The 21,159-nt window shown below is 32.2% G+C and overlaps 1 protein-coding gene across 2 annotated transcripts in view; it reads right to left on the reverse strand.

The window, feature by feature from the left end:
* LOC118195629 (cell adhesion molecule Dscam1-like) overlaps positions 1-21,159 on the reverse strand; it is a 1,218,268-nt gene that overhangs the window by 992,266 nt on the left and 204,843 nt on the right. For both annotated transcript variants that reach the window (XM_085806699.1, XM_085806698.1), the window contains exon 2: positions 20,809-21,129. In XM_085806699.1, coding sequence (XP_085662825.1) covers positions 20,809-21,129 — 321 coding nt within the window. The remainder of the gene's footprint in view (positions 1-20,808; positions 21,130-21,159) is intronic.

The raw sequence follows: 21,159 nt of genomic DNA on the forward strand, positions 1-21,159 counted from the left end.
TACAAACTAGCGGGCTGCAGCTAAAGCAGAATTTGTAATTTCTATGTACCCTTAAAAGCAAATGTATAAAAATATTTCGGTATAAAAGAAATTAGTTCATTCATTATTTTCAAGCAACAAGAAATTCTCAAGTAATTTCTTTATTGCCGAAACAAGAAACAAAAAATTTGACACTTCAGTTTAATACGTATGACGTCATGATTTAAATTTAATGTAATATAACAATATTTTCTTAATATTAATAAAAAATTATCAATAATATATTGGCATAAATATATCGTGTCAATTATACTAAGCTGAAACAGAAATGTTGCCAACAGCAGCAATTTATTTAAAATGCTGACATTAATATTTTCCGACATACAGTGACGTCACATGCAATCGCGTGCTTTCTTCAACGTTAGACTATGAATTTTAATCATATGTTTGATGTTTGGCAATGTGAGTTTTAATTCATTTTTTGTAAAATTTACAAAATTTATTTACAAACTATACCATTTGAGTTGGCGAGTGGCAACACTTCTCGAAATAAAAAAAAAAATTCATCTCCAACGTGCGTAGTTGTCACTTGGAAAGGGGCGAAAATTAGCGGTTTTAGAGTTTTTAATTAATATCTCCGCTAATTGTAGTCTTACGAAGATTGATAATGGTCGAAATGGCTTCTTACGAACTTTTGGAATCCTGGAGTATCTATCTCAAAATTCGAATTCCCAAATTCAAATCTCGAAGGAGATAATGCCACAATCAAACAAATAAACCGACAGACAGACGCTCAGAGATTTTAATAGTACAGATTCTGCTTGTTTTATAAAAAGGAAAAGATTGAAAACTTTTTAGAGATACAGCACAGATTAAAAAATTTGATAATACTTTTTTATAAGTATTGTTGCGTTATTTTTCTTATTTGACGTTCGTACGGGGTTCGTAGATTTGGAGTGAATAACGACGACACTTGATGAAGTATCGAAACACATTTTATTTAGCCAAAAGTAATCATGACAGCTCCAAAGTCACCTTTTTACAGTCTTCGAAGATCTACTATAAACAAGCTGAAACTCAGCGACACATCCTTCACACTATCAGGCTATAATGGTCGAGATAGCGTCACTGCAAAGCACCAAACTACAGTTTCCGACTCTGCTCGGTCGTTCTCGGAACTCCACGTACTCTCGAGACTCTCCACACTACAATTCGCGATGCACTCGACGACACACAGAGCACAGCTCCTGACTCTTCAGTTCAATCGTTTCCGGAGCTCAACACACTCTCTCGACGATGCACTAACCGCGGATACATTAAGAGATTCGACGACCCACTTGGCACTCGCCGCCCGGCTCGATCGACTCCGCGCGGACTGACTAACTGGAAACACTAACTATCTCGCACTCACTCACCGCGTACCAGCAGGGTTTATATAGTTTTTATATTGTGTTCGAGAACGTTTTGATCTAAACGGTAGGAATTCGTTTCTCCATCCGTCCATGGTATATCGCCAATTGTGTCGTCAAATGGGCGATTTCTCGCCAAATATGGCAACCTTGCCGTCTCTTACCATTTTGTGGCAACTCTAAACCTGGTTTGCGAGGAAGCTATCTTACCGTACCTGTCCATTTCGTAACAGTATTAAACCTTGTAATATATCCAATAAATATTAACTGTTTCTCATTTCATGCTATGCATTTGGGTTTTAATATTTAAAAAAATATACTTTATAAATATTGCTTTTTTAATATTTCGGCTGTAACAGAGCAAGTAAAAATTTTGTATATATAAATATGAATGCAATAAAAACACTTCTTATTCAATATAACAAAAAGAAAGCATTTTTCAGTGAAAACATATAAAACAGTTGATTAAACAAAAGAAACATACATTTCAAAATAAAAGAATCTACATTAATTTATTTTTGCATGAAGAACTATTGAAGATAGATCGCTATTAATTTTCTATGCGAGTGCGTTTAAATGTGAAGAGCAGGAATCAAAATCGATCATATATATATATATATATATATATATATCCGCCCTCCACATATATATATAAGGTATCACAAATTGAAACTGAGATCTTTCGAATATTCAAGGAGGCATAAATTTGAGATAATTAACTAAGAGAAAATTAACCCATGAAATGTGATCGATAATCCTTTTATGTGATTGAAATACATCCGATAAAATCTCCTAAAAATTGAATGTAATAAATCATTTTAATCAGAGAATTATCGATGTACATTAAATTGCATCTCCGATCCTCACTTTCGTTATCATTTGTAGCTCACTGAGCAGCGATTAATTTAAAAGTGGATTACATCATTACGTTATCGAATCGGATACAGCTATTATTCAGCAGATAATAACGTGGAAAGTGTCTGTAAAAATACTAGAAATTCTCAAGTGAAATATTTATATAAGTTGTTTCATTACGTTTGGAAACTGGAAATACTTATGTGAAACAATTCATTAACGTTAAATAAAGTGATTACTTTAATGTGATGAAATTCTGTAAATAAATAAAAAATAAAATGTTGTAATAATTGTTTTGTTAATAAAATAAAGTACGTTTTACCACTGGGAACACGTTTATAAAAAAATAATGCTTTATGGACCTCCTTACTCTTGCCCCTTTGAAAGAATTTGTTTAACTATGTTATAACAAGTATATTTGTATTTTCAAAATACATTTAATTAAAATTTAGTAGTCTAAAGGGGCAATTTTCCCAGAATGACTATTAATTTTGTTTTGGCATTTTGCGTTGATTCACTATAAATTTCGCTTCACTTTTTAAATTCTTGCCACCAAATATTAGAGCCCTGCATTATATTTAAAGAAATTAAATAGTGATGAAGCTACATAAATGTATGTATGTTTCTCGCATTGCGATAAAACAATGGTACCTAGAGCCATTAAAGTTTGATTAGTGCAGTCCTCTTCGAATGTAGGCATCTGGATGCCCTAATTTGGAATTTAGAATTTGTTTTACTATCGATTTTTTATTTTATCTTATAAAATATAATTAAAAAATTTTTATTAACAAACTCAGTGATTTCAAAGCAAGGAATGGCAACCCTGTACAAAAAGAAAACATTTTTATATCCAGCGCTCGAGACGGTGCATCGGAAATTCTAAAGATATGCTCATTTTAAAAGTATTTTCGATACTGCTGTTGAACTAAATTTTATGGTTTTAAAGCAAACACATGTTTTGCTGAAAAAAAAAAAGATTCTAATGTTGGAAAGTGTGAAACATTTTGCTATTTTGCATAACTAGCACACAAACGAAGATTGGTCTCAAACCTTTTTAATTTCTCATGGGCAATGAAAACAGTCAATGAATGATCTTAAAGACAGAGCATTAATTCATTTAGTTTTGAGAATTCATCTGGAAGATATTCAGTGTACGTTATCATACGTCAGTGGCAAATGATGAAAGCAATGGTGTAAAATCTTGTTAAGTCTGTTTACAAATGACAGGATATATTTACAAATATATAAAAACCACAAAGACAGGCTTCTAGAATAACTTGATGTCCGCGAACTACTGTTTGAGAAACGCTGTTGTATGTAATTTAAGAAGACCCAAATTTTGAATTTCATTACAGTTGTTTATTTGCTATAGTTTAAAATTCTACAAGTTATTTTTGATTGCGATCTAATTGCTAAGAATTTTGCAGGATAGTAGCATTACTCAGAAACACTAAACATTAGCGTTTACAAAAGGATCCGCACGAACTCGGAAACATTAGTGAAAGAAATTCTAAATTTACAGCTAAGAAGCGATTTTGCCTAGTGTATATAATACTTTATTTTACATGTTTGTTCTCATAAAATTGTGCAGATGATAAACACGTTTCCTCTAAACTAAGAAAAGAACTATGTTTAAAGTACTCAGAATACATTCTCCTTACAAACCCTCAAACTTCGAAATGTCGATTATAACATTTATTGCGTTAATTTAAGATTTTTCCATTTTTGCACAATCTTTTGATTAAACTTGATAATCTATGCGGAACATGCTGTAGTAAAATGACATCTATATCATCATAAACAAGAAACGAGTAGAATAATTCGATAAACATTTATATAGTTCGCAAATAATTTAATTTAATAGTCGGAGAGTGTGGAAGATCAGCAGAAACGAAAGGAAAACATCTATACAATAGCATTATATTATTTAAGATTATTCCACAAGAGTTGCCCCATTGATGCATTTATTATATTTTACTTCATTGATACATTTATTATACATTTACTATGCTTAGAGTTAGTATTTCTCATTTTATTAGTTAGTATTTAGAGTTAGTATTTTCTCATAGTTCAGCTTCATTTTCTTCCAATGTTCGAGCGTAATTTAATGCGTTAACTGAGAATGCGATGGCATCCACAAGAGAAAATTCTGACTAATATGAACTTTATGATGAGCTGCGGATTTCAGGAACTGGTACTTTAAAATTCTGTAGTGAAAAGTTAAGACTTTTATGAAGAATACTAAGGCAAGAGATTTCAAAACGTACTCAATTTTAAATTTGTAACTTTTTTTCGATAGACAGTAAAACTTAGGTGATGTTACGTTCGATCAAGTTCAAAATTATTACAATTGCAGTCCTTAGCCTGCAAACGTTGCACCATTATTAGCATTGAAACACTAGCAATAGTCCTGACATAGAAATTCCTTCCTGGTTTCGACCTTGTTTCTTATACATTATGAACATGTTAAACATGTTATACACATGTTAAACTAATTTTTTGCAAAATTCTGTTCTTTGTTTGGACAATAAATACACTAAAAATGAAGTCTTGAACGAAATGCAAATCTGCGTGCGTTATGAGCAATGTTTTAAATTATACTCACGCTTTCAAATGGAATTATAACTGAAATTTTATCTGAGAAAAATGTCGCTTCGTGTTTTCAAGAAGATAATTTTTTTATTATGAAACAGCACGCGCAGTAGTGCTTATGAAAACACGCATTCCATCAAGCAAGGATAATACCAACGAAATATAAAGAGTAGAAAATATTCCTCTTGTATTGTCAAATAATTCGCAAAATATTTATTCGAACTTGCAATAAAATCTATTCCAAAGACCCTTTTTCTTTCTTATCTTAAAGAAAGACCTTTTTCTTTCTCTTCTTTCTTTTTCTTTAAATGGAAAATAAAGCTGCGTAAATATATCTCTTCTTGAACAAGTTTATGAGAATGCCCTCAAGTGCTGAAGAATTAAAAATATGAGATATCAGTCTTTGATATAAAAGTAAGCGAATCAATTTTCTTTCAATGTATATGTTATGTCATAAATGATAAATTGATTTATAATACTGTTAAAATTTTGGTTGCTTGAGTAAGATGAATACGTGTTTTTAATGGAAAGGAAACTCTTTACGTGTAGACAAGAAATATAATTTACTAACCATTTACAAAATATTTATAGCTTTACTTAAATTGCTAATAACCGCTTCTTTTTGCTATTATTTGAGAACAAACTAGTACCTTTAAAGAATAAAGATAGTCTAACAAGTATTTCAGATAATTCGCAAATCTGCCAAAGAGTTAAAAACTTCTTTGAGGAATTGGATAATTGGAAAATACTAAAGTAATTAACAAGAAAATGCACTTTAATTAAATAAAAGCGTACTTAGTACAGTCTCTTAAAAAATAAAAGTAACTGTCCCTCCAAAAAGTCATTGAACTTTAAATTTTATTTTGTTTTATTATTATCTGAGTTAAAATTTCAACCTTTAGTATTAATACTGTTGCGAAATGCCCAGCTGTGGTAAGATGGCTTCCCTGCAAAGCTGGATTAGGGTTGCCAGAAAGTGCAGGGAAAGGCAGGATTGGCAGATTTGGCGCGAAATCCCCCATTTAGCTACAAAATTGGCGATATGCCATAGATGGAGCGAGAACATTCTAGTACGCATTCTTAGCCATTTTCCTCGGGAATGTTCTCGAAGGTAGATTAAAGCTATATATACACTGCCTCTATGTGGATAAAGTAGTATTTTGAGTTCAGTAGTAGTGTTTTGAGTTCAGAGATTACTTTGAGGGCGACCAAACCAAATGTTGTACTGTCTGGTCAAACTATGGTATTCCGTAGAGGATTGCAAATGATGAGTCGTGGATCTACCAATACGAATATGCACTGACATTGACGAAGGAAGAGTTGAAAATTAAACAAGAACTGCGAACAAGACAAAAAGAGAAAACAGGCATCTCTCGAAAAATCAAAATCATAGCCATTAGGCTTTTTGACAATCGTGGAACTGTACAACTATGAACTATAAAAAGGCCCGCCTATAAATGCTGTTTACTATTTGAAGACCTCGAGATACCTACCAGATAATGAGCAGCGAGGGTAAAGGCAGATGTTGAAAGAAAGCGAAGGGATTTTGCATCATGATAATATGCATCTCACATATTACTCACATAATTATCTCACGTAATTTCGTGAATTCCTAGTTTATAGTTCGTCAATACTCTCAAATGTCCTTCTATTCGTGACATTCTCTAGTGACATTTTCTATAGATACATTTCTATAGATACTGTCTATACATTTTCTTCACCGTTGTATTCTGAAGGCTGTTTTGCTGATTGTCTCAACGTGTTTATCGTAGTTTTTCGGTGACTGGAAACGTGCCACTGGAATAAATTGTGTTTTGATTCTTCATCAAGAGTTTTACTCCAAATCCACGAATCCGTAGAAGGCAAAAATATATATGATTATGAGACAGGTGTCAAACTCAAATTACATGCGGACGGTATGCACAATCTGAAAACAATTGTCTGGATAATTTCCCCCTTTTTTTTACGAAGTAGCAATTTTTTTATGAACAAAACAGAATATATTTAAAATAAGTTTCGGTTACTAAAATTTTATCAGAACATACCTAAATAATAATAGATATTCAAACTGAAAATAAACAAATTAGAAAGACTTTCTAAATAGAACAAATCTGAACATAAAATAACTATCCAGTCTGTTTCTCTTACTTGCTAAACTACTCTCCCATGCATAAATTAAAACATGTATAATTGTTTTTAAAATATTTTAAACTTCTTTATTTCTTACTGCAGACTGACACTTAATGGTGATACTAGATTATGCATATGATAAAATTTCTAAATGATTTTGCAAAATATGGCTGCCTTAAACCCAAATTAAATAAAGACTATGATTCTTTTGAGTATCATATATTTTCTAAAGACCTACTCTTAAAGTATTTCTGTCCAAAAATCTACTGTAGTAATAGAATAAAAAAACAAATTAAGAATTCTGTACATAATATACTGCATAAAAGTGCATAATTCAATCAAAATCATGAAATTATTTCAGATGCAAGAATTGAGAAAATTCTTGACTAAAGTAGCAACAATTTAGCAAAAAGTAGCAAATTTGAACATTTTTACCTTTTTTTTTTTTTTTTTTTTTTCGAAATTGAGGGTGTCAAAAAATTTTTATTCATTTCTGTAGAACTACAGTCCAAATCTCGGGTTACGTTTAAATGGATCTGAATAATAAACACAAATAAAAACAAACACATCAATAATAATAAAATAAAGCGTTGTTAATTAATGCACTTCATATTCATTCAAAACTTGAATGAATATGAAGTAACTTGACCGTAACTTGCTAATATTTAACAAGTTACGATCAATAGAATAGAACAGAAATAGTTACGATTAGTCGCGCTTCATGAGAGTCCTACCTACACCTTCTGACACTTAATGGTGTTCTAAAGTTGATAAAATTTGTAATCTTCAAAACATTTACTAGAAATTATTTTCATAATGTATTTTAAACGCACATTGGTCAGTCGAGTATTTCTTAATTTGACAAAGGTAAACAAATCTCTTCACACGTAAATAAAGGTAATTTCAAATAAACCGATTACTCTTAGTTCAAAAATTCGTAACTGAATGTACGTTTGAGACTATTGACCGCCATTTTGAGACTATTGCTTTAGATTACACATCTTATTAATCAGATAAGATTACACATCTTACACACCTTATAAATCTCGCATCAAGAATGTATTTTATGATGAGGATGATCAGGATGAAACTTCAAAGTACAGTTTGCTCTTAAAATTTCAACTGTGTGACAATCGCGACAGTAGTTTATTGGTTCATCAGCTGCCTACTGTTAAAAGCCTCTAAACATTGGTAGTTTAGTCTGGGATACCAGTCGCGGCGAACGGGAAGGCTGATTTATGTGGTTTCCCCATGTATAACTTGGATACGAGTCAGTTTCCCTTTAACCCTTTGCGGCACAGTGTGTCCGGTCTAGACACACCTAAAATTTTCCTTCTGTAGGCACAGAAAAATTGAATGAAAAGGATTTATAGGTTACTATAGGTTACTCTGAACCTTCTTTATTTATAGTAGATGGCAGCTCAACACAAACCAGTCCATAAATTTTAGCTATGTTTAGTTTATTTTTAAGGCCATCATTTTTCAAAGAAATCTTCCAGATTTTTTTAGGGTATAAAGGGAATTGTTTGAAAAGACGTTTCTATGTTATTTTTTGGCTGTATGCTAATCTCCTTATTCTATATTAGTTTAATTTTTTTTTTACCTTGAAATCTTGCCTAAAATCAAACGGCGAACCCTAGGTGTGCCTAGAACGGGCTCATCGATAATCTAGAGCAACTGAAAGTCTGTATTCTTTGTTTCTCCGCATCTCATCTGTCAGTTCATTGACAACAGTGCTCGTTCAGCACTCTTTTCGAAGCTCTATTCAATCAGTGTGCTTCTTTGGGTACAACCACAGAATAAAACGATAAGTGCTATCTTCACAAAATTTTACTTGTGTACTCCTCTAGGCCTAATTAGACTGCCTACATTTTTTTAATCAAAACTACGAAACGATAGCGTGCGGAAAGGGTAAAACGACCTCCATGGGGCATCCCTCCTATTGCGTGTGATTACATAAGGGCGAAGCATGTAATAAGTGAAAAAAAACAGTAGTATACTCCACTTTTTAATTATTTTAAAACTACAATTATTCACATATAACGCGTACTTAACGCACATCTTTAAAAAGTGTGATAGAGATAGACAGTAGTTTTGACGTGCAAACTTTTTTCTCCTTTCTTAAAATTTAACGTTATCCAAAACGCAAGAAAAAAAAAGCGTAATATAACTCGATTTTTCAATATGAATTTTTTCCCCATGAAACATTTGTCGCGTTTTAATTATGCTGAAAAGTTTGACACTTGTCATATCAAGGAAAACATAAGATTTCCGAAATCAACAAGCTGTCTTTCAAAATGTTATCTTTTGTCTAACGCGAATAAACTACGGAAAGCTAAGGAAAGAAATAACTGAATGTCATTAATGTCAACGAACAGAGCCATGATTCGAAAGAACTGTCAGAAAACATAGAAAAGAAAAGGCGTGAAAGAAATTGAAGAATGCCAAATATCGGTATATATGGAAGAAGAAAAATGCAGTCACGCAAGAAGTTTGTACGATCCGTAACCGTTGGAAGAAAAATTCGCGAATATATAACTTTAAAGATTTACAGAAATCCCGGATTCTCCACAAGCAACGTGTCTCTTTTCGTGACCTGTTCGGGCTTCTTTATTTTTCTTTATTTATGACACGCTTATCTAATGATAATTATTAAATTTCCCTCTGTTTATTTTTATTCCCTACAGCAGTTACCTTTAATATATTATAAGAAAGATGACCACTATTTAACTTAATGTTTCCTCTATAAAAATTAAAAATTTCTAAGCCTTGCTATATTTCAGTTAGCAGCATACAACGTCAAGCTTCAGTCACGAATTTATGTCATCGTTACAGTATCATAGTTTGGATTCCATACTTAAAAGTTTTAACTTTGAAAATTAAGAAATTTTTTAACTTTCGTTTTCCATATTCAAAACCTCAAAGATCGAAAGAAGAGATACTTTTATTCAAGAGAATTAAAGATTGCTTTTGTTACAGCAAGACTAGCAAAAGGAAATGAAATGCATAGCAGCACAGTAGAATTTCCTAATACACCGATGGTTACATTTATAGTTCACTACCTTTTGCAACTTGAAATTCGGTAAAATAAGAATTATACTTTTCCATGGTTATCGCTTTCTACTTGTGCCATTACAAGATTATTAAATGCCGAAATTTCTAAGCTTTTCGAACAAATATGTTACCATATTTCTGGCTGTATATGGTGTTAATAATATTATAAAAACGTTTACAGGAAAAATACTAATCAGTGCTTTTATTTTACATTTATAGGTAATTTGTGTAAGACTAATGTTGTCACAACGATTTGGAGAACAGTTATTTGACCAAAATGCTGTCATACCATGTCAGAAAATATTATTGCTTCACAGTGTCAACTAGGGACTACTACAAGCTTCTGTTGTTCGGCTGAAACTGTTTTGATGGGATCGTAGGCGCTAAACCAACGATGGGCAAACATAAACATTTCTCGTGTTATCGGTCTATCGATCGGTGCTTTGGCTTCCATTTGCTAGAAGACTCCGAATGTCTTCCAACTATTTATAGTGAAGTTTCTTCGGACTAGTACAGATAAAAAATATTCTTTGCTGGATGGATATTTTTGCAAAAAGAATGATTTTGTTATTCACGAAAGCGATTTCACTGTATTGCTGTATCAGCACTGATTCAGGCAGTTCGAAAGTATCACTATGACAAACAAAGAGTTCTATTTATTAAAAATCGTGTGCTATGGGTGCGATATTATACCTTAGATAGAATACCTAAATACAGAGTTTTTATTGAAAGAAACGTTAACAAGTATGCATAATTCTGGAATTGATTAAAATCTGAAGATCTAAATTAGTGACTTCAGTTACTTTGACGTTATATAAAGGCTGGTCAGAGGCTGAGAGGTAAACTCGCTGAACACTTGACCGGAGCTCGATTCGAGGCGAACAGGCTACCTGCACATGCACTCTTTCGTGGTTTTTCGCTTGTGCAACATGGATATGAGTCATTTTCTTTAGAATGTCATCCATGAAGGCATCCCTTTAGCTAAGCAGAGAGCCCTACAGCGCATTGCCTTAATCTAATAAACTGATCTGATTTATTAATATAACTGAAATTTTAAATACCTTAATTAATTACACAGACTATAGTTTATAAACTAAATTGCTTCATTCTTAAGCTTGTAGAGTCATTAAGTTTATTTTGAAGCACAATGAGAAAAATGTGCAATGTCCTCGCCGAGGTTCGAACTCCGGCCCTCCCGAATACGCGTCGAGTTTAATTGTTTCCAGTTACGCCCTGAAAGCATGCGGAAGGGTGGGCGAAAATACCATGTGTACTCCCCCTTTTAACAGGGCAACTGGGAATGACGGGACCTAGCCGCTAAATCCTGGTGCTTACGAATCATTGTCCACCAACTTTTAGTTCGGGCACCACTTGGAGAGTTATTATTTTTTTTTTTCGGGAGGGGGAGCAAGAGACGCGAAAAATGTGCAGTGCCCTCTCTGGGACTCGAATACGCATTGAATATGCTTCTATTTACACCATGAAGGTATGAGGAAATGAGAGAGAATACCTTATGATTCCAAACGTATTAAGTCCTACTTTTATATTATATACTCTTTTTCACTTCGCATATCATATTTTTTTCAGAAAATATTTCTAATTTATGTCCTATTCACTCGTTCTTAAATGAAATCAGTAACAAGAGATTTCAATCATAAAAAATTTTGAAACTTTTCAAAAATTAATCGCCAGCGATTTTAATTTTCTTCTGGAGAATTAAGTACTCATCCACGAGAATATTCATGTACAGAAATTTCCAGTCAAGCACAAACAGGTGAATATGCCTAAGAGGTAATTTTAAGTCAGATGATATGAATAAAATTTTCGCCTTAAACATTTAATTTGAATTAAATGCATAATATTTTGAATGATTAATTAAATTCAACCGATGGAGGATTTTCAAAATTCAGTGATAATTGTGCACGGCCCTGGTGCATGGCGATAAATGATGTAAAATAGTAATTTTAAAGAAAAGTATGTAATGAATACTTAAAAATCGCTGACAATTAATTAAATATTTATTTCATCTATTTAGGGAGAATTTCAATTACTTAGGAAATAATTGCAGCCTTCCCCACAACAATTCATAAAGCAATTTTTAAAAGCAAACAAACAAGTGAATGCACTGCTTCATCACATGTAATGAAGTAGAAGGAGTTTTTTGAGTTTCCACATGCACCTTAATGTTAAAATAAATAAAAATGCTGAATTATCATAAATCCGAATGTTGTTTATCCTTTATGCATAAAAGCAGAATTAGATGCATTTGCAAAATTATCAAATATGAGTAAAGAAATGTATATTTATCTGTTGTAATTTAGGTATTATGAAAGGCCATAGCAGCAGCGACAGAAAAGGTAAAAAATGAGATAATAAGGGCATTAGGTACTGAAGTTGTTCGTCACATAACTATACACGAATTGTTTGAGAATCTAAATCCAACTAACACGACCACTGTTTCATGCTGTTAAAAATAGTACCTTGTTACCTTTATTCCAAATAGCAGTTTCAAAAACTGGTTGAATTTTTAAACATTTTAAATAGATTAGAAAAATGTTCAGTGAGAAAAGTTCGTTGCAAAATTATCTAAAATAACTGCAGCCCACCAGTAGCCGAGCGTTAAAGAAGCTGAACACTGGTACTTTGGTCCGAGGTTCGAATCCCGCGAACGGGCTGGCTGCATGGGCGTTTTTGTGGTCTTCCCCATGTGTAACGTGTATACGAGCCAGTTTCCCTTAGAAAGTCCTCCACGAAGGCACCCCTTCCTTTAGGCAGATAAACCTCATATGCTTTGCCATAATTAAAAAATCCAAACCAATCCTAAAATAACTGCAAATGGATAAACCTATCAATTCATAAATTGATAATATTATTCCTTCACGAAAATTTATTTTTTTAGTAATGAAGAAACAGAATGAGTTTTCCTGAACATCTAATATTTTCTTTCAACATATATCTATTACAATCATGCAGTTTAGATAATGAAATGAAATGCATAAGTTTAATGTAAATAAATGTTATAATTTTTTATTTATATGATATTTTAAAAATTAAAATTATTTATTGAGAGATTTACTCTGAGCAGAAACAGCAACGAAAACTCAAACGGGAAATTTTGGCTGTAAAATTGCATTTGCATATACATGACTTTGACATGTACTACGACTTGAAAATTGAAAAGATACTTAAATATAAAAATATGTATCACAATACAGTAAAAATTAAAAATAAACAAAAATATAAGAATATTTGCTTAAATAGATAGAAATAAATATATGGGAGTACATAGTTCATTTTATGGCAAACATAGCATAGAGGTAGAAGCAATACTTGAGGAAGTACAACTGCCATAATTATAATTCTGTTTGTTTTAAGAAGTATCAATTATGCAAGCGAAGCTGAATTTTCAACATGTCAACACCCCAAATCTATTTGTGCCCTTAATATTATATACATACTTTCATGAAATATTCTGAACATTTCAAATGTAATATGTATTGACATAAGAGAACATATGTTTACTGGAATTAATTGAAATTTGAGTTTGATTTATTGAAAGCATCATACGGTTGTTTGTATAATGTACCCGGAACCATCATATCAAACTTCGTCTACCAATTAACTGTATAGAAACATCACAAATATCAAGAGTAAATGCGCGCAAAGCATTTCAATTTAATGAACTCACCCATTACCTTCTATTTCTGTCAAAAAGATTTCATTCTGCATATTGCAACATTTTTGGGTAAAATGTGAAAATATTCTGTCATTCGCATCGATGACTGAAATTTCACCATCTAACCTAGCCTTTGATCTTGAAGTATACATATAAAATTTTGGTTTTCTTAAAAAACACATTCTTGTTTAATACTTTTATTGCCTATTTTTTAACTGAAATAAGTTTGTGAAATTTATTCGTTTTTAGGATTATATGCCTTAAATGAAAATGCATAATTATGCACATAAAAGCAATAGAGCAAAAGATTCAAATGCCAATTTTCAATGTTCGAAAAATAGGTTTCTAGTTATGAGTTGTTTACAAAATTATTCGGGAGTCAGAATTTGTATCATGGTAGGGCATGGGAATTATGTAGCACAAATAACATCTGATTAAATCTGATACTTTGTTTATTAATACTTCAAAATAAACATAAGATTTGACGTAAGGTGTTTACACATTTTTTAGAATTATTTCGGGATCAATAATATTATAAAATGCTCGATCTAATACCTGTTTTATGTTTGTTGTTTCTGCATTATGATTTTGCATGATAAAGGGCTTTTCCTAAAATTTCCGAGGGTATTGATTTTTATTCATCTTTCACTAATTCCAAGAGTTCATGAATCGTGGTGTATTTACGCTTAGAAAGAACTCTTTTCAAGAGACCAAAGTCACAATAGGCCGCAGCAAAAATGTCCGAAAACTTTGTAGAATACGTTGCAAAGTTATATACCTATATCGCTCTTCATTTTTCCCTGGAATGCAGTAGTACTTTTCAAAATGACTTGTTGTTTTGTATTCATGAAAGTTAGTTCTTTGAAAATCATTTGGATAAATGGATGGAATTTCTTACATAAGTATAGGCCGTCAAATTTTCTCTTACTAGTACGTAGAGTTTATTTTAATGTTTATTTTGCTCTTTATATTTTTAGTTTCCCATTGTAAGAGAAGTCTGCGACAATCGTAAACCCCTTATTGAAATAAGGATCCATGTGACTACTGGTCATGCCTCTCCTCCCTGCTAGCCAGTCTTGCGGACCGACTCCGAGGCATTCGAATACCTGAAGCGCTCATAGAAGCACTATAAAGAAAGACAAGTGTTAAGCAATAAGTGACGGGGGACGTGGGCACTGTCTCGTTGCCATAAAGATTAATCAGTACAGCACCACGTCAACATAAATGAAGACAGTCGGGACAAAGCATACATAGCGCATGCTAATCGTGGAGGTAAATTGGAACTTGGAATCGCACCGTTCATTGTTAACGTATAGGGCGCATATAACTTTTCAGATTATGCTCCAAAAAATCCTCTACCACCACTCACTGTTAACATACAACACTGATGGTGAGCAATGAAACTGCATAATGCTTTAGGATAATTAGCAATTGAAAAGGCAATAGAAATTGCAATTAAAAAAAAGCCATCAGCTTACATTTCATTCAGATTTTCTTTCTTTGATACATGCAATTGCCAACTGCAAGAATTCTTCTCCAAAAACAAATAAATCTTTCATGTCCTCGAAGAATATATCCAAATTATAATTTCGCTTGGTTGAGTAAAACCTTATTCAGAGATTGAAGGAAATAAACCGATTACCTTGTTAAATATCCAGCTAGTACTCCTGATTTCAAAGATATCAACTAAAACAGCCTATGTCATACCTAAAAACGAGAAACACACAAGAAAATAAATCGAATCTGGCAGATAGAATGAAACTTTATTCTCCAAGGAAGGAGAACTCGTGACCTAATCAACTTAATAAACGGAGAAAATATGTCTCAATAACTTCCGTTTGCATCAGTTCATGTCTGGGCATAGACAATTCCCCACTTATTACTAGAAGAGGAAATCTCTTCCTCAGACTAGTTTGCGGCAAAAGAAGATCTCCAGTGCCCATCTACATCTCCCATCGAGTGCCTCATCCTCTCCAGTGCCCATCTACATCTCCCATTCAGTGTCTCATCCTCTCCAGTGCCTATCTACATCTCCTCGTGTTCATTTACACAAGAACACCACAAAGTTAGATCAACTACAAAAGAACTCGAGTTTCGAAGATATATCGTAATTAATAAAAAATTTCATCACAAAGTCAACATATTATAAATGCATTTCAAAACAAGGTTAAAATATTTGTGAGCAATAACTGCTACGAAAATGTCTTTATATTAGCATATAAATTCTTCTAAGTAGTAACTGCTTGAAAATGTTTAGGAAAGTTTGCACACAGCTTCTGTAAAGTGCTTTATTGGATCAGTAGCACCACAGGACAGTACCTGCATTCACATATGATAAAGTCCTGGTGTTCGCTATACTTATTCTTGTCCTTTTCTTTGTCAGGATAATGCCTGGTTCTTCGTAAATCTTCATAACTGATGGATATTTTATAGAAGACGTCCAGGTACTTTACTGCAGCAAACCTGGCATTTTGTAGAAATATATTATGTCAACATATAAAAGTTTTGTTCTACGAAACGCGATCAAGCTTGTATTTACGTTCCCAAATCATGAGTAGCAAATAATATATTAAGGATGTTTAGAAGCGTTAAATATTTTCTAACGTTCCCGTAACCTTTCAGAAAAAAACACTTATCAAAAAAAAAAAAAAAAATCTATACAACAAAAATTGTATAGAATACTTTTTCACCTACATGAAAAATATTTTTACATGGGCTGGATACATTAAATTTTCTAAAAGCGTCTAACTTTTTCTGTATATTACGTGTGATCATTAGCTGTACTTATTACTTGAATGGTATTGTTGGAGCTTTTACGAAGTATGGTTATTCAACAGTTGAATCCAGTAGGCCATATTGTCTATTACTATGTTATTTTTTTTTTCAAACTGAAGTAGAAGGAAATAAAATTCTGTACAGTCACTCGGAAACCTTCACCGTTAATGTTACACCACGTAGATACTATTATTGTTGTTCGTGACGGGCATATTCGGTACTGAATATTGATTCCTTCCTTCTGGCTTAGAGTTCTTTCTTCTCATTGTTCCGGCATTTATTGTATTAGCATACATTAAAGATAAGAAGTGCATTATTGTATTATCATACATTAAATGCATCAAGAAGAGCGGAATATTCAATAAAGTGATATTGATCTCTTCAGTATTTCACTATTTTATTACTTCAGATCAATATTTTATTATCTTGACCCTTTCTTGTATACTAAAACTTTGACTGGAAATGTTCTTTGACGACAGAAAGTTAAGAAATTCATAACATTTCTGTAAAGGAAAAAAAATAGAAACCATGTACAAAAACATACATTCCTTTCCAAGATTGAAGAGCAGTATAGCAGCATATAATGTTTCATATTCTGATGTTTTTTGTGTAAAATGCATGCACTGGTCAATAAAATTTGTAAATTTTAACATATGTGATTACAGACATAGTCGTGCAAAGCATATTTAAAGTGACCCGTGTTATGTTGGGAAATATTAATGTTTAGTATGGTAACTTATTAAATTCAGGACAAGATATAGAACTGCAATAAAATTATATTTTAAAATTTATTTAGTGCAGTTATGTTATCTGCATATGGCATGGAATTTCTTATCTTATTATGTTATCTGCATATGGCATGAAATTAAATGTATTCTACAAAAATTGATTTAAAGAAATTTCCTTCATTTTTGCCAAGTGCAATTCTCATCTAATATTTCCACTTTATATATTCTGCTATTATTCTAAAGAGAATTTTATGCTAAATTTATGGAGATTGTAATATATCTTACATAATATTAGGTATATTTTTTATGTCGAGAATACAATAAAGGCAAAAGAAAGTAAAATATGAATTATTGAACAATAAGTTCCTCTATGGTTTAACAGCTCACTTTTTAAATATCCGCACTTAAATGCACAATGGTACTTTCTTTTATTTATTGGCAAATGCAATCCGTATTTGATAGGCAAGTATTTGGAAACCTTGCTGAGAAATAAATGTTTAATTTTATGTTATTTAATTATTAAGTAAGGGTTGGAACGCTGAATGCTTTACGTATAGGGTGTCCCATAAGTATTGGCACAAACATTTAAACTTTTTCAGTCACCTCAAAAAGATTGAGACCAATAACAACCATTTCAAAACGTTTTAGAGGTATAGATACATCAGGATTTTTTTACGGGCTGGAGAGATGAAAAATGAGCAAACGCCTTCGCCGGGAATCGAACCACAGACTTCTGGAATACCGGCCCAGCGTGCAGAACCACTACACCACGAAGGTACGCTAGGAAGGCCGGAGAAATGCCTTATATACTCTCCCTTTTAAAGGGCGACTGGGGTTTTAAGGGATCCAGTCGCCAAATCCTGAGTGTGAATTTTCATCCAATACTCTTTTAGTTCAGGCGCCACTGTAGAGGCATTAGGTTATATTTTTTTTTTAAACCGGAGAGATGAAAAATGAGCAAACGCATTCGCCGGGAATTGGACCACGAACCTCTGCAATACCGGTCCAGCGTGCAGAACCACTGCACTACGAATTTACGCTAGGAAGGCGGGAGAAATACCTTATAAAAGATCTTCAACGTCTCCATCATTATAAGAGACGCATGCGTTAAACTGACGAATCATGGATTTGCTGATACGGTCAAAAATACCTAGATTTGATTGGATATCTGCAGCAGCACAGAGAATTCACACTCGATAATTGTTTTATACACAACAGTTTTCAGTGTTTCCTGAACCCCATGCCACACAGACACTATACGTTTACAAAAGTTCATGCCTTCACCGGGATACGAAACCTGGCCTTTCGGGACAGCAGTCAACATGACTAACCACTATACTATCTGGGCGGCCTTGTTGAGTTGTTACTGCATTAATTATCATGTTAAAGATACTTTTATAATTCAAAATTCGTTTGCGATTGTAACGTTAGATTTGTATAAAAAATTAATTACATTTTTTACAGAATTACATTTTTATTATTATGTATTGCCTTTCTATATAATTTTTCTAGCGAAATTATTTTTTAGAACTACAGTTAATATATAGAACAGAAAAGAGTATATAAATATTGAAGACTTTTGCAATGTTACAGCAGAATTGTTTAGAATTTCAGAATATAAATCAAAGATGAGATAAGAATATCTCTTAACTTGATTGTAAAAATTAATTCTTCAACATTTGTAAAGATTCCGCTGAGATAGTTGCACACGTCGTGCAATCATCTTTGAACAATAATAGGAAAACTAAAATACTATTTCTTACCATTAAATATTAATCTTTGAAAAGAATAAATACGGCTTTAATTCCTAATCACTTTAATCATTACCAGCAAGATTACTTGCAGATTTAAAAGCAAAATATGACATGTGAAATACTAATTTGCATCAAAAGAATTGAAATTTTGAAAGTTTAAAATCGCGTCTCCAAATTAGGTGTAGACTAAACTATACCCTTTTTTGTAATGTACTATTTTTCTTCATAATTTAAATCAGTAACGGCTTCATTATTTAGTACTCTTCTAATAGATTCATGCAACAGTAAAAAATTCTTAGGACAAGTAAAATTTAACTTTCAGTTTCCATACGTTAATTTTTGCACAAGCAGTAAACATTCTATATAGATATTTAATTGTTTACTCTGAAGTTTTTAAAAGATTCAGATGTATATTTTATTTTGAATGTTTTCAAATATACATGATTCTAACAAGAATACAAAAAATGGATAACTAGACATAACATTCCATTGTAATTTCAGACTTTAAAATGTTAATCTATTTATCTAAACGATTAAAACAAGAGAAAAATCATCAAGACTCTCTTGAGTTTTACTACATATAATAATGAAGATAAAAGATAAGTTAAATAATTTTTTCCTTGTATTATTGTATATAGAAGTAAAGATCACATGCATTTATTCTGATCGTTTCATTTTGTACAGCAAAATGCTTAATAGGAGAAAAGGAAATGGTTTTATTGATGCATAAAAGTTTAGTTTAAATGTTTATATCAAAGATTAATCTTACTAATAGAGGGATGAGTAAAAATAAACTATTTTAACTATTTTAGCATTCGTTGTGATGCACTACTTAATCCTTTCAAATAGTAAACTATCTAAAGTTTTATATAAATCCAATTAAAATCAACTATTGAAGGGTAGTATTTGTACGGGTTAGAAGATATCAGTTGTTTAAGCTATTGCCGTTTTTACATGTTAACCTCTTGTTAAATCTTGCATTTTAAAAACGTTATTGGATAAACAGCATACAATATATTTTCGCAAATTTCGTAACAAAAATTAAACTCTAATTGGGTTAAATGTAATACAGAAAAGTAATTAATTTTGGTTTACTCTCCTTAGGAAAACATGCAAAACAATCTTTAAAAAGTTGCGAAAAATATTGAATATATAATTGAATTAATTACTATTAAATTTTTCAGGTACATTCGAATGTTAACAACATTTTACCTTGAAAAGTAAGTTCCGAATTTCATAAAGCACCGAAAATCATGTACAGTTTGATTACATTCTTCAAACGAAATTAAATTTGTATGAAGGAAAATCCATTCCCAGCGTACAACCATCTGAAACAATACATCTAAATGAGTAAACTGCATGTCATTCAAATCTCTGTAAAATAATACCTTAAAAGTAAAGCAAAATTTAAAAAAACGCAAACTGTCCGTTTGTGTAGTATTAATTCTTAAAAGTATGTAAAATAACAACAATTTTCAAACTATTCACTGTCAATCAATTCATATTCCACTCGTCTAAGAAAAACCGCCATCTGCATTTAACACATTATTGTTTTTACTAGAGTTCAGAGGAGCGTCTCACAATAGCAATAAACACAAAGACCTGTTTTTATACAAATGGAAAGCTGTTTACGTTTGCATTTGCAGACTTTCGAGTTCAATAATTAGTTTTACATCCACTGTTCTTCAATCAAAATATAATTTCCTTGAAAGAAGAATAAGTAAAAACAAATTATTTTCCTTTATCACGAAGATGTACAACTTTGTAAAACCTTTTCTATCCTAATTAAGTTGTCGTTGCTCGTAGCTATACAATGTTACCCGTTCTCCAAATTTACATAACTGCTAAACACTTACCTGCTCTGACGTGCACATCTCTACTGCCAATGACACCAACTCTGTTTGAAGCTTCGCATCTGTACACGGAAGCATGTACGTCTGCCCTGTACTCCTCGCTCTGGAAAGGTGTGAATACTAATGAGCCATCATGTCTTGTATATCTAAGACCAGGGAGATCTTGCAGTACTTCACCATCATGTTTAACCCACCGGATCAAAGGTGGTGGTCGTCCATCTGCGCTGCATGTGATAGCTGTACCACTTGAATTAGAGAAGTCTACTCGGTTCGGAGGTTCGTTTTGAAAACGTGGAGCTCGAGTCTGAAATTCTATAGCAAAACCTAAATAAAAAGAAATAAAATTGGATAAGT

The sequence above is a fragment of the Stegodyphus dumicola genome, chromosome 12 (genome assembly GCF_044657685.1).
Source record: "Stegodyphus dumicola isolate Sdum_Otavi_A_Nest chromosome 12, ASM4465768v1".
Taxonomy (NCBI): domain Eukaryota; kingdom Metazoa; phylum Arthropoda; class Arachnida; order Araneae; family Eresidae; genus Stegodyphus; species Stegodyphus dumicola.